The 22,266-nt window shown below is 34.8% G+C and overlaps 3 protein-coding genes across 6 annotated transcripts; 2 read left to right on the top strand and 1 right to left on the bottom strand.

Moving 5' to 3' along the window:
* Positions 1-4,688: 4,688 nt before the first annotated feature.
* Positions 4,689-8,611, top strand: LOC105763010 (DUF21 domain-containing protein At2g14520). Of its 4 annotated transcripts, none has more exons than XM_052625405.1 (11): positions 4,689-5,105; positions 5,485-5,561; positions 5,647-5,730; positions 6,012-6,125; positions 6,243-6,329; positions 6,660-6,799; positions 6,886-6,973; positions 7,578-7,651; positions 7,778-7,899; positions 7,976-8,304; positions 8,381-8,611. In XM_052625405.1, exons 1-11 carry the CDS (start codon positions 4,928-4,930, stop codon positions 8,423-8,425), a joined length of 1,338 nt encoding a protein of 445 aa, XP_052481365.1. In that variant the 5' UTR covers positions 4,689-4,927; the 3' UTR covers positions 8,426-8,611. The 4 variants fall into 4 exon arrangements, with proteins under 4 accessions (XP_052481365.1, XP_052481364.1, XP_012436486.1 ...); XM_012581032.2 differs by having other exon boundaries at positions 4,693-5,105; positions 8,048-8,304; XM_012581031.2 differs by having other exon boundaries at positions 4,693-5,105; positions 8,048-8,611.
* Positions 8,483-11,290, bottom strand: LOC105763012 (proline iminopeptidase). The gene is made up of 11 exons (XM_012581035.2): positions 11,107-11,290; positions 10,788-10,990; positions 10,591-10,689; positions 10,399-10,509; positions 10,237-10,299; positions 10,032-10,125; positions 9,689-9,786; positions 9,427-9,528; positions 9,188-9,301; positions 8,967-9,041; positions 8,483-8,787 (listed from the first exon to the last, which is right to left on the bottom strand). Exons 1-11 carry the CDS (start codon positions 11,228-11,230, stop codon positions 8,683-8,685), a joined length of 1,188 nt encoding a protein of 395 aa, XP_012436489.1. The 5' UTR covers positions 11,231-11,290; the 3' UTR covers positions 8,483-8,682.
* Positions 11,291-12,210: 920 nt separating this feature from the next.
* Positions 12,211-12,792, top strand: LOC105761932 (uncharacterized). Its single transcript, XM_012579865.2, has one exon. It carries the CDS (start codon positions 12,211-12,213, stop codon positions 12,790-12,792), a length of 582 nt encoding a protein of 193 aa, XP_012435319.2.
* The last annotated feature ends 9,474 nt before the right edge of the window (positions 12,793-22,266 follow it).

The raw sequence follows: 22,266 nt of genomic DNA, 5'->3' as shown, positions 1-22,266 counted from the left end.
GTACCTTTATGTATGGTAGATATACCCATTGGCTATTGCTAGCTGTGGCACAGGGTGGCTGTGAGAGAATCCTTCTAATTATGTTTACAATAACACCGTGAGAGTCAGGTGATGATTGAGATTTCTTTCTTTCTAAGTTAAAGAGACATGTATGTCCCCAACCTGATATTTACATTATACCGAATCAGGGCACTAGAATACTAGTCGCAATTGAGCGGCAGAGAAGCCTATGGGATCACACACACCATCGTTATTATCTAAGGCACGTTGCGTACAACTACTACAAGCAATATCGATTTACCATTTAACGACGACAAATAACCAACATGGATATTTAATCTCTATTAATATAACTTTGTTTGTAATATTGAATTTATTTTGAATAGAATAGTAGTAAGTAATTTTCGGTATCAATTTATATTGGTAGGGTACGAGATCAATAAAGACCGTTTTCATGAGATATTGGGGATTTTGCGTCCAGTTAACAATCAATGTGCATACTACCTCTATAACATACCTTTCGAATACTGGACACAAGCATAAGATGGTGACCTACAATATGGTCATATGACCACAAACCTGACTAAATGCATAAATTATGTTCTAAAAGGAACACGTCATTTGCCGATAACCTCGGTTGTGCGAGAGACATATTTTCATTTGGCGGCACTATTTCCAAAACGAGCAGTGAGTTATAAAGGCCAAATGTAGGGAGGCCATGTATGGTTCTGAAAGTAGGGAGGCCATGTATGGTTCCGAAAGCTATTGCAAGAAATTAACAAGGCAAATGGGCGGGCCAACACCATGCACACAGCGTGTCACAATCGCAACAACCTATGGTTTCGTGTGACGAAGTTTGATAGACCGAACCATTGTATTACCGGCGGGCAATATCGTGTACACCTGAGAAATAGGACTTGCGTCTATGGGACGTTTGACGCAGTTCGTTATCCATGCGGTCATGCAACTACAGCTTGTTAAAGTCTCTATTTGAATCCTATGAGATATGTCGACGAAATGTACAAAATAGAATACATGTACAATGTGTAGAGACACGTATTCCCACTGGTCCTAGATGAACGTAAGTGGCTGTCTGTATCGCTTGCTCCGTTTAAGTTGTTACCGGATAGAGAATTGTGTCGCAAACCAAAAAGTTGGCCTTACTCGAGTGGAATATGTGATAATATGGATATCCGGGAAAGAACGAACCAACAGAAGTTGTGCGGATGGTATAGGAACCCAGGTCATACATTTCGATCATGTCCAAACCAAAATAGTTGATAATTGTTGTAATGAAATTATGTTGCATTATATCTATCGCTTTATTCAAAAGAACTTCTATTTTATTAAAAATATACAAATAATTTACTATTAAAATATTAAAAAACTTTTATTTTATTAAATGAAACAATATTAAAATAGTTTGTACAAATATATCAAAAAATTAATGTATGTGCCGATCGAAATCAGTGTCACATTGGGGTGGTCAATGATTGCACGCTGGATTCCTCCTTGCTTTAGCTTCTACCGGGGGTTGTGGTTATTCCAGCGGGGGTTGTGGTTGCTCTGTTTGTGGGTGTTGGGAGGATAACCCACCTTGATAGAATAAAGAATGTGGTGGTGTTTGCATCACCCACGGCAGAGGTGTTTGAATCCCATAAGGCGATGGGGATTAATAATGAGATGAGCTCATTGACAATGCCTCGTGCAGTCCATCCAACAACAATGACCTATATATCGTCGGTTGAGTCGGATTCATTGGGAAAGGAGATGCACCGGGCCATGCATTCTAACATGGTATAGGATTGGGAAAAGGAAACATATAAGGGTTAGGATACATATAAGTGCTAGGATAAGTACCTGACATAATCTGAAGGGGCTGTGGTATGAGTGTCGTCGGTTGAGGTGTTGGGCCCAGTGAATGCGTGGGCGCTGTTGATGGGCCTATACCGTCATCCCTTCTCTTGGATTTAAAAGGCTTCGTCATTCCGTTCGAGATGGATTTGCCAACGCCTCTGCTCTTTTGACAGGAAATATGGCTTGCCATGGATCCTAAATCATGGCATGTAATCCGGTGTGTACGCTAACTCTGGAACGATGATCGGTTCACGAGTAGGTATATAATCATATCAATTTTCCCAAATTTTGATATATTACGAGAAGAATACCAACTAATTCGTATTCATTTGTCGTAAGTCGATTTTGTGCTCTTTATCGAGCACCTCAGGTGCCTTGGGAATCAGTTATTGGAATCCAAATTGCCGCAACACTCTATCCGTCTAGTGCATCTCAACAGTAGCATAGTTGACCAATGGGATCTTAACATGCCAAATGTTCGGATTTTGAAAGAATTCATCCGGAATTACTACCCGAATTGCCGGATCATCGAATGGTGTCCATTGAAACTATATCAACGTGATAAAAATATTAGTTAAATACATAATACTAAATACTAAATATGAAACGACTATTATATGTATATATATTTTATTTAATACTTACTTGTGCTTCCAACCGTTGGTCTAATAGAAGCCGTCTATTTTCAAGAGCGGTAGGTATTCCAACATATCTTGCCAGATTGTTCCACCTAATTAAATAAATTTTTAGCATACAATTTTATTTTAAATCTATGTAATAATTGTAAAATCAAATAAAAAATTTACCTCGTTATGAGTGGGAATGTATATGGGTGGTTCATTTGAGGATGTAAAAATAGAAAGCGAAACCGAGCCCATGATTGTAGTAGTGATAGACAACCTCCAATTTTGGCTTTATTTGGTGGCGTCGTCCCGCACATCTCCCAGTACAATGTTGCCAACACGGCAGACCCCAACTAAATTCGCTAACTGCTCTAAAATCAACGAGTTTTAGCAGCCACCTCAGATGTACGAGGTTTCGTGACAAGTCCAGCATCAAATAACCTCTAATCATCTCAAGGACGTATGCCCGAGCATATCGTATTCTTTCTACTTCAATCGAATCATTCCCCGGCTCCGGAAATGTGTCTCATAACCAGCCCATCTCGATCCGACCTCCATAGATATTATCCGGGATCGCACCCAAAAGATCGTAGCATATGGATCCCCAATCACCAGATTGAATGAACCCGATGAGTGTGGACTCATCCATCGGCAATCCTAATTGTAACTACACGTCCTTCAAAGTGATAGTACACTCTCCGCATGGAAGATGGAATGTGTGCATCTTGAGTCTCCACCTCTCTATTAACACGCTGATGAGTTTCGGGTCCAACTTGCACCCCCGGCCTATAGTGGCCACATGCCAAAAACCTGCTTCCCTTAAGTAAATTTCTATCAATGGTGATGGAGAACTAGACATATTACGAATATAACATTGTAACACCCGATCTAAAGACTGTTATAAAAAATTATGAAATACAAATTAATTAAAATTACATAAATGAAAAATTATTAAATAATATTCAAAAAATAAAATTAACTCTTACCATTTTCATTTGTTTGACGGAGATATGTTTATGATCGAGACAAGTTAATTCCATAGCCACGATCAAATATTTTTTAAATTATAAAAAAATAATACTAATTTAGAAAAAAATTAAAAGGAAAAAATTAATTAAAGAGAGCTTTGAGAAATTTAAAGAGAAATTTGTGAGCTTTGAGAAATTTAGGGAAAAATTTGAGAGTTTTTTGCCAAAATTTGAAGAAATATTGTGTGAAATAATAGGAGAGGGGGGTTTTATACTCTCTCTTTTTACCGTTGGAACCCCCAACGGTCAAAAACTAAAATAGTCGTTGGGGAAAAAAAACACGGAGCAAAACGTACCCCTGGGGAGTGATTTTGCCACGTCAGCAAAGTGCGTCCACGTCAGCACATTTTGTGCTGACATGGCAAAATCACTTCCCTAGGGGCGCGTTTTGCTGAAATTTCACCTTAAAACACTCCTACGTTGACGCATTTTGCCAAGATCGGGCATTTTCGGTAAATAATGCAAAAATTAGCCTATTTCCGTAAATATACTTGGAAATGGACCTTTGTAGGTAAATTAGTCTTATCTAACCTTCTTTTAGGTGAACAATATTAAAGAATTAAAATATTTATATGATTTAGTTATTTTTATTTTATTTAATATATTAAAATTTATATTTTTTGTTTTATATATTCTCACTGAACAAAACTTACCAAAAGTCAGTTTTTGTTACTTTTGGTGACAGTGTTTTTGCAAAACATAAAAAACGTCACGTATGAACTGTAAGAGAAAGTATTTATGACGCTTTAGAAAGCATCTTTTTGTGACAATTCTAGAGGTCAAAAAAAGTTAAAAAGAAATCACAGGATGCATCAAAACGTAACAAAAAATTGAGAACAGAGTCTATTATGATGTTTTAAAAGGGTGAGGAAATAATAGTTTTTTGTATGAAGAAAAGACTGAAAGTAGGAGTACAAATACATAAATCCACCGTACAAAAATAGAAATAAAAATTGATGTTGAAATGAAGATTGAGTGGTACGATCATGAAAACTGACGATGGAATCCGATCAGAGCTCAAACGTTAAATTGATGTAGTCTTATTAGTTTTAATTTAAAATATCACCAAAATGTCCATTAATGTTCCCACAAAATTTTAATAACCGGACACAGAAAGAGCTCAAAAGTCAAAACCCCCGACTGTATAAAATAGACACCGCAGATAGAGTTTCGTAACTCCAGCTCCAGTCCAAAAGCCCAAAGCTATTACCCACACGCCACTCTCCAACTGTATAAATAAGTGGTTTTACCGGCAAAACCAAAAACTATTAAGCTCTTGCAAATTTGGGTTTAACAATGGAGGAGTGTTTTGGCCTCTGTTCATCGTTTCTCTAACAAAACCTCAAGGGTCTTTTTTTAATATATATATATAATATTTTTGACTTTGGAAGGTTGTTTGGGGAGGGGGAGTGAAATTGAATGGCGGTGGAGTACAAATGTTGCGGAACGGATTTCTTTATTCATATATTGGTAATAGTATTGTTGGTGGTGTTCGCGGGTTTGATGTCGGGTCTTACTTTGGGCCTTATGTCCATGAGTCTTGTTGACCTTGAGGTTCTTGCTATGTCTGGTACTCCCAACGATCGTAGACATGCTGGTAATTTCTTCATTTCCTCTTCTTCTTTTTTAATTAAGGAAACCAAATTAAAGAATCAAAAAGTTGATAATGTATCCTTGGGTTGGCAATGGTAATTCATAAATGACGTAATCTGTACTTGAAAAGTTGTATTCTTTGCTTTGATTTTACTTTTTGAGAGAGATTGATGTGAAGTTTTCAGTTTTTCTTCATTGAAATTTATGATTCAAGTGGATGAAAAAAAATGAAATGCTGAAAGTCAGTGAAGTTTGAAGGGTAGACTTACAGATTACATTTTGTTGATGAAATTATTGTCATATATTGCTATGGATACTGCATATTGAACTTAAATATTCAGATTAAATGCTAGCCGTGCTAACTTATTCCCTTGTTGGAACAGCAAAGATATTGCCTGTTGTCAGAAAACAGCATTTGTTGCTTTGTACACTACTTCTATGCAATGCTGCTGCAATGGAGGTATATGTTCAATGGTGTGATCTGTTTCTAGTATTCCTGAATGTTAGTTGATATTTTTATATCACTTTTTTGTTACCTTTATCAGGCACTTCCCATTTTCCTTGATAGTTTGGTTACTGCTTGGGGTGCTATCCTGATATCGGTGACCTTGATTCTTCTATTTGGTGAGGTTAGGCCACCTTACATTATTTGAATTGAAAGTGCCCTTGAATTTGGCGCAAGTAACAATCCTTGTTGAAACGCTGAACATGATATTCTGTGATATGTTTAACTTTTGTGCGTGGTACTTAGATACCATTTGCTATAATTTTGGTTGAGCAACTTTTGCCACTTAGTTTTCCAACCATTCTGGCTTAAGAGTTGCTCTTGGAAAATGAAAGTACATGTAACTGCGGTAAAAAGGAAGCAAGCTCTATGCATGCTCTAATTGTTATTTAATTGTATGTGCAGATAATACCACAATCTGTTTGTTCTAGATATGGTTTGGCAATTGGTGCGAGAGTGGCTCCATTTGTTCAAGTTCTTGTTTGGGTCTGTTTTCCTATTGCCTATCCAATAAGTAAGGTGATGGATGTTACAATAAGAATTCAACCATTTTTGCCTTTTTAACAGTGAGAAAAGCAATCAAACTTGTAAGTTCCTGCAAATTTTCTCTTACCAATTTTTTTCTGTGATTTTCAGCTGCTAGACTTGCTGCTGGGCCATGGACATGTAGCACTTTTTCGAAGAGCTGAGTTGAAAACCCTAGTAAATTTGCATGGCAACGAGGTATGCTTAACAGCTTCTTTATATTTTGAGACTTATTGCATAAAAGCTTTTACTTTCCCCTATAAGTTGTGTATACCATGGTATGCAGTTACTAAGTCATAATTAACTTGGCTGTCGCCATTTATCGAATCAATGTTTGTTTTTGATAATTTGTTTCACCTGCCATTCCACTAGCTTATTATGGTAGTTAGTTTCTGTATATGCTTAAACTGCCTCTGTAAAATTATTCGAGTGTTTTTGCTCTTTGAATCACAATGCCTTACTTCAGAAATCTGCTTCTTTCATAATAACTTTCTGCTTTTATGATCCTTTTGATGGACCTCTAATTAGGCTGGAAAAGGTGGAGAATTGACACATAATGAAACGACAATTATAGCTGGAGCACTTGAGCTCGGTGCCAAAACAGCTAAAGATGCCATGACTCCTATATCTGAAGCGTTTGCAGTTGATATTAATGCCAAACTTGACAGGTTTTACTTTCTGTAAATTATAAAGAAAGACGATAGCATTGGCATCTGTTTTCATTTTTCATTTGGAAAACTACCATTATGGACAGGGACTTGATGAATTTAGTTTTGGAGAAAGGGCATAGCAGAGTGCCAGTTTACTACGAGCAGACTACAAACATTATCGGACTCATTTTGGTAACCATTTTTCCTTGGCTACAACGCAGTTTGTCGAGCGCAATCTGTACTTATTTTCAGCTAGTCTTTTCTCTCTCCGAAACGTTCCCTTTAACTTTTTGGCATGAGATTTTGGAACTGGATGATGCTTTGTGATATGCTGGGCTTTCTAGTTTATGACGTTCATAGCTTAGCTTAACTTAGTAATGTTTTTAAGAAACATTTTTAGGACAAAAAACACTTTTGAGAAAAATTAAAATTTTCTGCTTTTGAAAAACACTTCTTTCAAGCACTTTTAGGGTATCTTCTACTTCTAAAAAGTGTTTTTTTCTCAAAAACGTCTTGCTTAAGAATACTTTTATCCCGAAAGCAATTTTTGTCTTACTTAAGAATACTTTTATCTCGAAAGCAGTTTTTGTCTCAAAGCATTGCTAAACTAAGCTATAGTAACAAATCCAATAGCCGGTGCAGCCTCCTTTTCTAAATAAGTTTTCCCTTATATTGAATATGGTTCCATTCCGAATATTAGTATTTGTACTCATTTTCTTATTCCTTGGGCTTTTCTTTATTCTTTTTAAGTTTCTGGGTTTTTTTTTTTCTTTCTTTACTTCTTTTAATCTTAAAGGTAAATAATTTATTGACAATTCACCCTGAAGATGAAGTACCTGTGAAAAGTGTTACTATACGAAGGATTCCAAGGTATCTTACAGTAAATCAATGAAATTATTTCAAAAAAAAAAAAATGGACCGACTGTATTTGTTTCATTCACTCTTTACCTCTTTAATCATTGGTTGCTCCTATATATTTATTTTTGCATGTTACAGGGTTGAAGAAGAATTGCCATTATATGATATATTAAATGAATTTCAGAAAGGTCATAGCCACATGGCCGTCGTTGTAAGACAGTGCAACAGGACAGATGAATCTCCTAGTAACCGTGATGGGAGTAAGTATCCACCTCTCAATCGATATATTCAGTTCTCCAAATTTCCTTCCGCTTATACCTTGACTCTGCTGCGTAGGAACTAATTTATGCATGGCTTCCATTTTGGTATTTATTGCTCTAATCTCTCTATCTGTTCGCTTAAAAACAGGGCCGCTGCAAGAAGTTAGAGTCGACATGGATGCCGACAAACATCCAAAAGAAAAAGTTTTAAGACGTAAACGTTCACTCAAGTGGAAGAGCTTTCCGGCTACAGGAAGATCTTTTAAAGGTGGTTCTCGGAGCAAAAAATGGACAAAAGGTACTGATTCAGACATCCTACATCTAAATGACAATCCACTCCCAACGCTCCCAGAAGAAGCTATCGGCATAATAACAATGCAAGATGTGATTGAAGAGCTTTTACAGGTACCTCTGACCCTATTTAACAAGTTTCTAATATCAATTTTCTCAACACTTGACTCTTATATGTGAGCTTGAGCAGGAGGAGATCTTTGACGAGACGGATCATCATTACGAGGACTCATAACATATATTTTCCTAGTTTTAGATAATGATGAAAATATATATATACAGTAATACAAACTTTATGTGAAAAGGTGATATTGTTTTTTATTTCCAGGTTTATTTCTCTCGTGTCCTACATTTTTCTCAATATATGCATATGTATACCTATAGAAGCACATGGATTCAACAGTTCTAAGTTTAAACCAAATTCTCTTCAAATGATTATCAAACTGCTTGTGTTTATGAGGCAAATCGACATGTAGACTTAGCTTTCGAATTTCAAGGTTTGTTGTTCTTGGCAAGGCTTTTCAGCTTCTCGTTTGCAGCCACAAGTTCAGCAGCTATTCCTGGTTCGTTGGCTGAATGCCCCGCATTTGGAACAACCTGTGATAATAAAGTTTTTTTTTTTTCATTACGCAAAACGGTTATAAGAAGTCGTAAATTAGTCTCCATGGTTGAGTGATTGCATGCAAATGCAGACTGAACAAGATAAACCAAAAGCATCAAATCTTGATGTGATTATAGGCCGCAGCATCATATTCAACAGATAATTTAGATCTTACCTTAAAATCCGCCTCTGGAAATGCTTTGTGGAGATCCCAAGCAGACATCATGGGACAGCAAACATCATATCTTCCCTGTTCAAAATGGTTCAAGGGGTACCAGATTACACATGTTCATAAACTTTTAGAATGCAATATATTTGTAAGACTCTTATGTTAAAATGTCTTATGAAGAAGCAGCAAGGTTGCCTGCATTGTCTGGGAGGTAAACGTTTACATACCTGTACAATTGTAGTGTTAATATGCCTTATTTTGTCAACATTGTCTAACAAGAACGAATCGGAAGGAAAGAATCCTTTATTCACAAAGTAGTGGTTCTCAATCCTTGCAAAAGCCTAGACACAAACAACGAAGAGACAAATTTATCAAATTTGCAGTAAAACTTCAGCATCTTGTTTAGACTATTCTATAATTTCTAGCTCTATGTCGAACTGTAGGTCTTCTCGGGCATAAAACTCACCAGTGAAAAATAATCATCATCCCCTCTCTTGATGTTTTCATCATTTGGTAGAAGATGGGCAGTCATCATTTCCCATTTGGTCCATGCCCTAGCAGCTGCATACTAAGAAATTAACCAGAGTTAACAGAAAAAACATTTAACCATTTTTACATATAATAGAAAGAAAAAAAAAACCACCGCAAGGTCACAAGTCGTAGGTTCAATAAACAAGACGGGTAGAGGAAGGAAAGCAGTGTATCCAAAACCAGATGATTCCTCTTACTTGTATTTCCAAATCCTCAGAATTCAGTCTCCTGTGGTAAGCAGTAATAAAACTCTCCCTCTCCTTTTCTGGAATAAGATCTCTAAACGGTTCCCAAGCTGCATATTTTGAAGAAATGTTTGCACATCTTGATCAGCATTCATAAGTAAAGATATAAAACAAAATAGTCTCACCACAATACACATAAAAATGGGTTTAAATCATTCAAAATCACTAAAATGTTACAAATCAAACATCTTTTCATGCATCTTGAAATCAAAATATAATGGGAAAAATAAGAACTTATCTTACAGCATTAGAACAACTATTTTTAACATATAGAATGGAAGTATGGAACACATACCATCAGGATAAATAGCAGCAGCACCACCTTCATAAAACCAATCGATCTCTTTCTTCCGTAAAAGGAATATCCCTCTTAGGACCAAGCCAGTAACCTTAAAAACAAACGAGAGAGACCATCAATTCAAACTAAAAGGGGGGAATTATGGGAAGTGCTGATGACCTGATTGTATGTATGAGGAGTTTCAACCAGCAAAATGATGCACCTTGTCAGGATGTGATTCACTGTAAGCAAGAGCAAGTGTACTTCCCCAAGAGCCACCAAAGACCTGAATAAGCAGAAAGCAGATAAAACAATGTACTTAACTTGCCTATAACTGCCAATAAATCTGACATTGGTTAAGCAACTAAAAACAAGATATCAGTACCTGCCATTCTGGAATTTTCAAGTGTTCTCTTAGCTTTTCAATGTCATCAGTAAGATCCCAAGTGGTGTTATTTTCCAAGCAAGCATGGGGAGTACTCTTTCCAGCACCACGCTGGAGCAGAACTCATATCTTATTAGTGGTTAAAATATGAAACTTTTTTAGAGATTTGAACATGAAGGAACAAAGAGTTACCTGATCAAATAAAATGATCCTATAAAATTCAGGATCAAAGAACCTTCGGTTACTTGGTGATGTTCCTCCTCCAGGTCCCCCATGAAGAAACACGACTGGCTGCAAAATATGAACAGAACAGATAACAAAAACAAGATACCAAAAATAGAAAATCCCCATTCCATCCTAAATGATTGAGACAGGGAATGGGTACTGACATGGCCATCTGGGTTTCCTGACTGCTCCCAGTAGATTGTGTGAACATCAGAAACCTTGAGAAAACCTGTGCTATAAGGCTCAATAGGTGGATAAAGATTCCTGATAAGTTGTTCAGTTGGGTTCCCTGACTCCATTTTATCACTTAACTGAGTCTCAGTCTTATATCCGACCCTTTGCACCCACAAAGATAACTTCTTTTTCCCTGGAGAGAGTCAAAGCAAACAAATTTCAGCATACCCATATCCACAAATGAATGAAAAAAGAGAAGTTACCTATTTTCATTAAAAAAAAGTTAATAAAAGAGAGCAAAGAGGGGACCTGAGAAAGTGAAATTTTTGGAAAGTGAAGGGAAGTAGGGAAGGGAAGGAGGAAATGCGGGTGGTAGCGAGGAATGAGTGAAGAAAGTGTTTGATTTTGAGGCAAATTTAAACCCTAATCTCATTCTTACTTTCGGGATAGTGGTGGCATAAGGAGGATGCTTCTTAGGCTAACTGATAAGCATCGCATTGGGCCTTGGAATTAGATTCCTAGGCAGATAAAATTGACCATTTTGGAATATTAGGTTTTTGTCTTTATCAGATTTGTGTTAAATTAGAATCCTAAAATTCTTGCATTTTGAAATAATAGCTCCATTTTATCAAAATGAGGGAACAATCGTGTTTTAGGCCTAAATTCATCCATTGACAATCCCATGGTAGTTTAGAAGTCTATGAACGCAGATTCAACTACTTTTAAACCATTTTTTTATGAGAAAAAGAGCATAAATATATTGAAAATCAAAATAAGGTTGGATATAAAGTATGATTATAGACATAGATTTCATTAAAGTCTCAATACAATCATGATACACAAAAGATTGCAGTTAGAAAAGGTGTCAGAATAATCCTGTTGAAAGCTGCTCCCCAAGCAAGCTAGTTTATCTGCACATTGGTTCCCTTCCTTGAACGTAAGATTAAGAGTGACCACAGCAAATTTAAGCAAGAGGCACCTGCAATCATTAACAAGAGTAGAAAGAGCAATATTATTAGCATTTTCATTTTCAATAAGTTTAAGGGCAATTTCAGAATCACTTTCAATAACAATGTTATTAAAGTTTACTTGCCATGCGAGGACAATCCATCTTTAATAGCCCATAACTTCGCTTCAACATTAGTAGCCAAGGCCAAGGGGATGTCTAGGAATGGCAACGAGTCGAATATCTACAACTTTTAGATTATCTGAATCTGAATTCGAATCCGTAAATCTACCTAAAAATCTAAATCAACAAATTATTTGAGTATTACGATCTAAATCCGAATTCAAATTAAATACCATTATCCGTTAAATATTTGAATCTGCAAAAAATCCAAATTTTATATTTTCAATCATACGTCGAATATCTGAACCTGCAAAAATCCAAATTTGAATCCACAAAATAATATAATGAAATTTACACCTCTTCCAAATGTTGCAATATTGCCGCAGCAAAGTCATCCTATCAGATTGAAAATTCAGCAGCAATCAGTTCCTCAAAGATTTCAGAAGCAGAAGCAATGTACTCAATTTAAGAAGTTTTGGGATGTATTGAAACAACTTCATATCAACATTCCATTTGTGGAAGCCCTTGAGCAAATGCCCAACTATGTGAAATTTAAAAAGGCTATTCTTTCTAAGAGAAGGTTAGGGGAATTTGAAGTCATAGCTCCAACTAAAGAGTGCAACTCATTTTTGCAGGACAAGTTGCCACCTAAGATGAAAGATCCAAAGAGTTTCACCATTCCATACAATATTAAATATTCTTATTGTGGGATGGCCTTGTGCGATTTGGGTGCTAGAACAAAATTGATGCTAAAGTCAGTTTTCAAGCAATTGGGGATTGGTGAAGTCAGACCTACTACAGTTACTCTTCAATTGGCAGACAAATCTCTTGCTCATCCTGATGGGAAGATTGAAGATGTGTTGATCTGGGTTGATAAGTTCATATTTCCCGTTGATTTTATTGTGTTAGATTATGAAACAGATTGAGAGGTGCCTAATATTTTAGGAAGGTCGTTCCTTTCAATTTGTATAACCTTGATTGATGTGTAAAAGGGTGAATTCGCCATGAAGGTCCACGATGATAAGGAAATTTTTAATGTCTTCAAGGTTATGAAATTCCCTAATGAGGTTGAAGAATGCTTTGTTATTTCAATGGTAGATTATTTGGTTTCTACAGAGTTGGAACATAATTCTTTTGATGATCCTTTGGAACATCTCTTGTTATTTGATTCTCTACATAAAGATGATGAAGATGAGAATCTAGCTTGGTTGGAAGCTAATTCGAAGAGATTCAGAAGAATAGCTTGGTTTGATTAATTAGAGTTGTCATCTTGAGAGTTCAATGCACCAAAAGCATTAGTTGAAGAACCACATGAATTGGAATTAAAGGTTTTGCCTTCTTATTTGAGATATGCATATTTGGGTTCATCTTCTACTTTACCTGTCAATATTTCAAAAGAGTTGACAGAAATGTTGAGAAATGTGCCAATATTGTAGTAAACATGTAATTGTTTTTTTTGTAATTGAACGATGAATAAATAAATAAAGTTAATTTCACATTTCACTATTATATCTTTTGTGTTTCTTTCTTTCATATTTTGCAGGCATAGCGAAACTGTGACAAACAAATATTAGCTCATTGATTGTCTAAGTTCAAACTATGATAAGTGGTATTGTAAGAATGTTTATATTGAGAGAAAGACGACTTACATTAGCAGATAATCTAAACGAGTCTGTAATCCCATAAAAGAATCAAAGTGAGCATTTGATTCCAATACTTAGAAGGATTATTATGTCGTCTATAATTCCAATTGGGGAGATGACTAGTCTTGGTTATCGGAGCAGTTGACTCCACAAGTAGAGACATGGATGTATTCATTAGAATAATGATACATTGGACTGGACCCATGATGAATTAATTTTGAATCTGTTTGTGAATTAGTTCACTTGTGACGTTTAATGTGTGATTTACCTAAATCTTGAGTTAGTCACTGACCATGCATATGTAACTCATGTGCTTTGATATAAGTGGAGGCATAACTCTAAAGATGATCGAGCCCATAGCAGATATGTTAGGTACATGACTTGTGTATGATATGGATTTACTAGAAACAATGGAATTCATAGCTTGATTAAAGAGTTAACGATATCTTCTCATTGGCATTATGTGGATTGATAAATATGGAACATGGTCACGGGTTGCTTGTTCTCGAACAAGAAATTTATCACAATCATTTGTTGACAGTGATCATATTAATTATTAAGAAGACACAATGGTGACAATGAGATAAAATAGGATTGTATTGAGCAAACGGATTTAACTCAAATGAATCATTGATATCATGAGGGTAACACACACATAACAAGGCCATTCGACAAAGTAGTTGGATGAATTGCTTTTGTTGAAAGTATACAATAAGGAGTTTCCATTCGTGGTACTTCTTGTGGACTGACTTCATGATTAAGTAAATTGTGAATTATCGAAATGATGCTTCTGGACATAATTGCAATTACTCGAGCCTAATTGTATAGGTCTGATTGGTCCCTCTGTTCACTCAACAAAAGCTCGATCGGACTGCATTTGAATTAGAAGAAAATTATAAGACTTCAAAAATAATTTAATTAAGTTGATTTATTCAATGCGAAATTAAATTGGACGGTTGTGAGAATTGTTCAACTAGAGAATTTGATTAAAGAATATTCTTAAAAAATAATTTGGAAAGTCTTAATAATTTTTTAGAAAATTAATTTTGATCAAGTAAAATTAAATTAATCAAATTGATTAAAATTAATATGATATTTTTAAAATTTAATTTCAAGTTAAACAATTGACCTAATGGGTAATTGAACTTGAAAATTAGACCTAAGATCGAAAATTAGGTCCGAGAACCCAAAAATTGGTTGAACCAGGCCTGGTATGTAAAATTGGACTAACGGTCCAATCGATGGCAGGACCGAACCGGTCAGACCGTCACTAGCCTGGATTGAATTGGCAACAGTCAAACTAGCTAGGATGTCGTAAGGGTGTCGCACCTATGATGGCACCACAAGACACAATGGTGCCAGCAGCGACGACGACATTCCGGTGGCCTACGGGTGGTCCTTCGGTAGTTGAGCAATGGAGGAATCACACTTCTACTATGACTCTGCCGGACAATTTGATTTCAGATTAACTATTCCAAAAATAATATTATTTTAATAGATTTAATATTAAATTAAATTTAATACTTATCTTGATAGTATTTTATTAATTTAATTTAATATTAAATCTGGTCAAATCCAGCCTGGTATGTGAAACCGGGTTAACAGTCCAACCAATGGAAGGACCGAAACGGTCGGGTCGTCACTGGCCCGGACCAAACTGGCAACAGCCAAACCGGCTTGGGGTGCCATGAGGGTGTCGCACCTGCGATTGCACCACCGGACACAACGGTGCCGGCGACATTCCGGTGGCCGACAGGTGGTCCTTCGGCGATTGAGTAGTGGAGGAATCACACTCATACTAAGACTCTGCCATATAATTTGATTTCAGATTAATTATTCCAAAAATAATATTATTTTAATAGATTTAATATTAAATTTAATTTAATATTTATCTTATAGATAAATATTCCATTAATTTAATAGATTTAATATTATATTTAATATAATACTTATATTAATATTAAAATCATTAAGTTTAATCATAGTTGAACTTTTTAAACTCTCCCTATATAAAGAGAGTCACGGGTCATTATTTTCACACACTTGAATTCAAGAGAAAGTTATAGAGAGAAAATTCTCTAAAGAAATTATTTCAAAATAATTCTAGAGATATTTTTCTTATTTACAATTTGGCTTAGAAGTTTAGAGAAATTGCAAAATTGTCTCATTGGTAATTTTTGTGAAAAATTTTCTAATTCGAAGCGAGCCCACACTCGACAGACGTGAGCTTGAGGATAATGGAGAAGACTACTCGATCAAAGCATTCATCCTAGATGAATCAAAAAGGTACAATTTTGATTAAATGCTTATTACTTTAGATATCACAACGAAGTTCTTGTTTTTGGAAAAAGAATTAAAACTCTGGTTTTTCCCTTAAACTTATTTTCCACTACATTTTCTAAACCTGATTTTCCAACAAGAAGACCAATAAGCAAAGTTACTTGCGATTTTGAAAAGGTTGAAGAAGGCTACCGAGTGGACTATTGCATATATTTGAGGTATTAATCATTCTTTGTGTATGCACAAGATATTGCTAGAAGACAGTGAAAAGGGGTCTATCGAAGGGTAGAGGAGATTGAATCCAATTATGAAGGAGGTGATAAAGAAAAATATCATTAAATGGTTAAATGCTGGAATCATTTATCCCATCTCTGACAGTTCTTGGGTGAGCCCTGTTCAATGTGTATTGAAAAAGGATGGAATTACAGTAATACAAAATGATGACAATATGTTGATTCCTACTAGAACTGTCACAAATTGGAGGGTTTGCATGAACTACAGTAAGTTAAATAAGGCCACCAAGAAAGGTCATTTCTCGTTTCTTTTCATTGATCAGATGTTGGACAGACTTGTTGGTTGAGAGTATTATTGCTTCTTAGATGGGTATTATCGGTTCGATAGATGGCCCTTTGATTTCTTACCTCACTTTCTGAATCATTTACTTGAACCATGGAACCCTACTACTAGAGAAGAACAAGAAGAGCCCGACACCAACACCAACAACAATAGTCATCGATAAAAGTAGAGGTTGTTTTCTTTTTCTTTTTCCTTATTTTTAGTTATTTCATTGTTTTTATTTAGTATTTGTTCGTTGTTTTTTTTAATATTTCTTTTACTAATTTTGATTTTTGTAACAATGGGGATTTTTTTCTTTAAGTTTGGTTGGGGAGTATGTTTAAGTTGCTATTTTATGTTTTAATCTTTCTTATTTTCTTAGGTCTAGGATGTTGTTTTAAGATTATTATGTTTACATAACGTCTAGGTTGTAATGTAATTGACTTTTTACTTTGGTTTTGTTTCAATAAGGAAGCTTATTGATAAAAAAATGTATAATAATGATGACTGTTGTGTAGGAGTGAGCCTTTAATACTTGAAGTTTTTTATGCTAACCGAATTGTGGTGCGAATGTGAACCTCAGTAAATGCACATAGTTCAACCATGAAATTTTAATTTCCCAAAGAGTGATAATTCTTGAAAAGAGTTATATTTCATGCCTTTAGACCTAACTAATTTATTGTACTTAGGTACATTTAGTTGCATTGTAGGACATTTTATTCGTATTTTCATCATTTCATTAGGAGTTTGGACTGTGTTTAATTATTAGGTACTTTTAATTACTTGTGGTAAGGTTGTGTTTGGTGGTTTGGCAGGTGTAGGTTGAGTAATGAGAAATAAAGAAGTGAAGGTTTGCCGAGGCAAAAGGTTGGACATTTTTTCAGTACGAATGTCGTCACAATTCCAGTAAGACTAAGTCAACACTCAATGCATACTAGTTTCAGCGCAACTGTACTTGTACCAGAAAAATCTACCTAAAAAAGAGGAAAAGATAATCTTGGGTTGTTGAAAAAATAATTTAAAAAGAGGAGAAGATAATCTTGGGTTGTTGACAAAAGAATTTAAAAAGAGAAGAAGATAAACATAAATTGTTGGATTTACCCTAAGGAAAAAGCTATAAAAAGCCAAATGAGGAAACCCTAAACAACGAACAAGAATGAGAGCCTTAGGGAAAGATAGAGGGTAGCGACTGAGTAGAGACAGAAGAGGAATATGAAAGCAGTCCCTCTTAGCCATCGCAGGATATTGTGCTACAGGAGTGTGAACTGGACACACCAAGTTGTCTTCCCGAAGTCTTCCGTATTTCTTACATTTTTCTTCCATGAATTTAATGATGAAAATGATGTTGGATGTTATTTTGGCTTTGAATTTTATGTGCCAACCCATGAGCTAAATCTCATCGGGTTGGGATTACATGATGAAGCTTTTATTTTCTTTAATGGTTGAAGCATAGATCCGAATCAATTTACTATTTCATTCAATTGTTTTATTTCTAAATTGTATGCGTGCAATCCCTAAACATAGATGATTTTTCAGCATGCCTATAAACTAAATCTAATTCTGAAAAGGTTGGATTAATTGGATTGATATTGAATGATATGAGCAAGTACTCGACTAATACTTGCAGTAAACTCTATACATAGAGCAACATTCATACAGAAGGAAAACAATATAGGGTACTGTATTAAGGCCTATAGAAACGGGCAATGTAACTTGAGGTTTTTGCTCTCAAAAGAAGCAGACCATTTTAGAACTCTTCTGAGCAGTAAACTGAGTATGATTTTGCCGAGGCATTATTGCCAGTAAGGGTAGGTTCTTAGTAATCTCGACCTTCCAAATCAACATCATATATTCTTTTTTTCTTTGCTGTTGTATCTTTACCATATTATTCTTAGTTATTTATTTGTTCATTTACATATGTTCCCATAGTAATTCTCATAATTGCCATACATTTCTACTCTAGCTTTGCCATAGCATTTCCAAGTATTCATTAATTCCACATATTGCATATATCACTATTTTTTTAATTGCAACTGCATACTTACTATATCTTTACCATAGCATTAATTGCATTTTATTATAATAACTTGACCACTTTTGTGCCTCAATCCAATCCTCGTGGGAACGACACTCACTCATCACTATATTACTTGATTCGACGTGTATACTTGCACAATTCGTATATTATTTCACACGCGACAGAGAGATCTAAGCATGCATGAAGGTTTAAGTATTTAGAATTGGCTTGATAATCCGCTTGAGGGGAAATTCTAGGAGGCTTAGTGATTTAAAGAGGATTTAGGCAACTTTGTTGGACTGTTTGAGCTTTTCAAGCCTACTTTATTGATTATTATCCCTAAAAACCCCAATTTAAGATGAATGACCTATTTTTATTGTCTTAACATACATGATTTTATTCTTTTTTTTAGTATTCCTCTTTATTTTCTACCAAATCTTAGATTTAGTTTGTCTTAGGCATCATCTTGCTAAAGTTTGGGAGAGTATAGAGAGGGATACTTTTTTTCTAGTTAAATGTTTCTAGTGTATAAGAATACGCAATTGTATGCTCATCTCAGCTAAGAATAAGTGTAAAATTTTCATTTATATACTAAGAAAAAAACTGTAACACCCCCAACCCAGTCCGGTAGCCAGACCCAAGTTACGGAATACTACTACTGTTACTAGAGCAAATCACACACAATTCATAACAATTAATTTATTTAAACACCTATTCATTTCATAATTCCATGTACAATATGATTTACAAATAAAACCAAGACTCAATCAAGCTTATGAGAGCTCCCAAGTTGACCTGCGTATGAAGAAGGACCATATTAAAAACTTTCCAAAATTTTTGACAATAAGTATCAATACCCACTCCATGTATTGATATCAATTTCAACTTCTATGTTTGAAAATTCAAAGTAAAATTTATAAGAATCGCTACTTGGAATAAGGTGCTGATACCCCTGTTAAGAAGTATCGATACCAAATTCAGAATCGATATTGTTTTTGCATTTTTCCATTTTTCAAAATTTGAATACAAGTCAATTTGCATCAATACCTTTATATAACATTGATCCTTAAGAATAAATATCGATACTTTATACCGATATCGGTACCAAATTGACATACTGTCATTTTTAAAACATGACAATTTGGTAAAGTATTGATACCTTAGTCCATGGTATTAATGCCTTTTTTTTCCAGAAGGTCAAGAATAATGCACTTTGGTACCCTTTTCAGACTCAAAACAAATTCAATCCAAATGGTGCTTGTAGGCACTCATCAAACCTGCAAATAACCAACTTTAAAACATACCAACAACCACAGTTCAACCAAAACCAATCAACTATACTAATAAGCCCCAAATGGAAATCAAACTTGCAGCTTTTATCTATACATTTCATGCCAATTGGACTATGCACAATTCAATACTTACCAATTTCACCTATTAACCAAACATACTATTAACCATTTCCAAGTTCTATCAAACCATTAGACATTAAATAAGTACCTTGCCAAACACATCAACCTATACAATTCACCAATTTCTCAAACATTTAGTACCATTCACATTCACCATGAACTCAAGCATTTCATTGCCAACTTTGTTACTCAAATACTTCAACTATAGATTAACACATTTACAAAATGCACACTTTTATACACAACATATAACCATTCAAATTAAACAACATTCAAGGTCCAAAATCATCATATTTCAAGATGAACACATAAACATGTACATGCCACATAATCGAGTCTAGAATGATTAAAAGACTACCAAATCGAAGGTTGGATAGAGTGAAATCCGAGGTGATTCGATCGACGCATTCCGCAAAATTATCACTACAGAACAGAAAACGAAAAAGAGTAAACATTTTGAATGTTTAGTAAGTTCATAGCTTTTAAAACAGAAAACCTACCTCAATTCACAATTAACATATTGAACTGGCTAACTATACAATTTTTCCTGTTACAATGTTTCACAAAAATAAAGTGAGTTCATCAAATACCAAATCATATAACATTCAATTTGTACATACAATTCAATTCAATTCAGTACCATTTAATCAAAATCATCAATTTTATACCATTTACAACATTCCAATCATATGTAAACATTTATAATCAAACACATATCACTATTTTTGTCATTTCCCTTTTTCATTAACCGTTTAGACCAATGAACTATAATGAATAGATACAGATACGCGGGTAATTACACAACACCAGATTACTCATCAGATTACTCATCAGAACAATAACTACAACACACCAAAGCACGGAATTGCAAATCCCATAGGTACATATATCAAATAACAATACACCCCTCCACCAAACCGAAGTCTCCGTAGAGACATAATTTGGTAATCCACAATAAATGTTGAATTATGGTATAATTAGGGATATTCCTGTACAATCTTTTACTCCATATCATCATTTACACATATCCCATACAACACGTAATTAACCTTATTGGCATGCCAATTGTATCCTATCCCTTCTCACATTCAATCAATTGTTCCTCGTAACCGTAACTAAGTAATAAATCTTTGTATGACACTTTCTGTAACACCGCACATCTGACTCGATCGTCAAGTCTGAGATACGAGATGTCACATTCATTGTCGGAGCAACTATAATTTCATTTACATAATAATTAAATTGTTTATACAAGTCATTATGATCAATACTTAATTACACTATATTATTTAATCAAATACAAGTTTTAAACAAGCTTACGAAAGCTCTTACAAAAAACAGAGGTTGATTGAGGACTAAAATGTAAACTTTTTTGTACGGGGTTAGTGTCGCAACGGTAAGGGAACTTACATCTCAACTTTGAAAGCAGGGGCTTGATGTTAAGACTTCAGTAAGGGAAGTTGCAACTTTGAGAATATAATGGGTGTCGTCGTGACCATGGAACAACAGATGTCGCAACATAATATTTTGGTGAACTTACGTCGCAACGTCAGAGAATTGTGGTCGCAACACCACTTATTGGTATGTTCATGTCGCGACGATGAGGGTCTGTAGTCGCGATGTCACTTGATGGAATTACAATACCTTTAACCAACCTAGTGCATAAATCAATTTCTTATATACGTTCATTCAAAACTAAACATCACTTCATTAACTTGGTAAGTAAAGAACATTTCAAACTCTATTCTTTACACATAGCTCCAACTCATGTTTAAGTTAACAATTTCTATTTAAGATACCAAAATGACAACTTGTAATATAAAACCAACTCAACTTTAGATACATGTCGTTTAATGAAACATAAAAAAACTATACAAACTTTAAGAACCTCGAGATCTATGGAAACCTACACATGGAATAAACAAACTATACGTTGAGCGATAAAACTCAAGTACTTTCATAATTCAAGTCAATAACACAAAAACATTAACATGATAAGGATATAATCAATACATGATCAAATTTCAACCATTTCAATCCACCTATTCATGTCTCATATACCAAATTTATGCACTATCTCATTTGAGAATTTCATATAAACATATCATATCGAGCTTTCTAACAAGTCATATTCACTTTCATTTCTTAACATACCATTTACTCATTTCATTATCTCATTTCTTACTTGAATCTATTAATTCCTTCATAACCAAATCGACCCTCAGGCTCGCATAAACCAGTTCACATGGTCTTTTACATGCTTTCATTTATCACATTGCATTTACTCTAATAGAAACTTCTTAAACATCTAACAATTGAAGAAATTGACATGGACTAGCTAAATCAAGCTCTTGTGATCAAGAATCTATAAAAATTTTAAGAAAAAGACTTGATTACCTTAGCAAATTTTGAACCAAAATTAAAATAGAAAATAATATTTTTCTTCTTTACTTCTTGGTTTGGACGGTTGAGGCTTGAGGAAGAATAGGACAA

Source organism: Gossypium raimondii, chromosome 12 (assembly GCF_025698545.1).
Source record: "Gossypium raimondii isolate GPD5lz chromosome 12, ASM2569854v1, whole genome shotgun sequence".
Taxonomy (NCBI): Eukaryota; Viridiplantae; Streptophyta; class Magnoliopsida; order Malvales; family Malvaceae; genus Gossypium; species Gossypium raimondii.
Note: the sequence above shows the minus strand (reverse complement) of the source record. Positions and strands in the feature narration are given on the sequence as shown.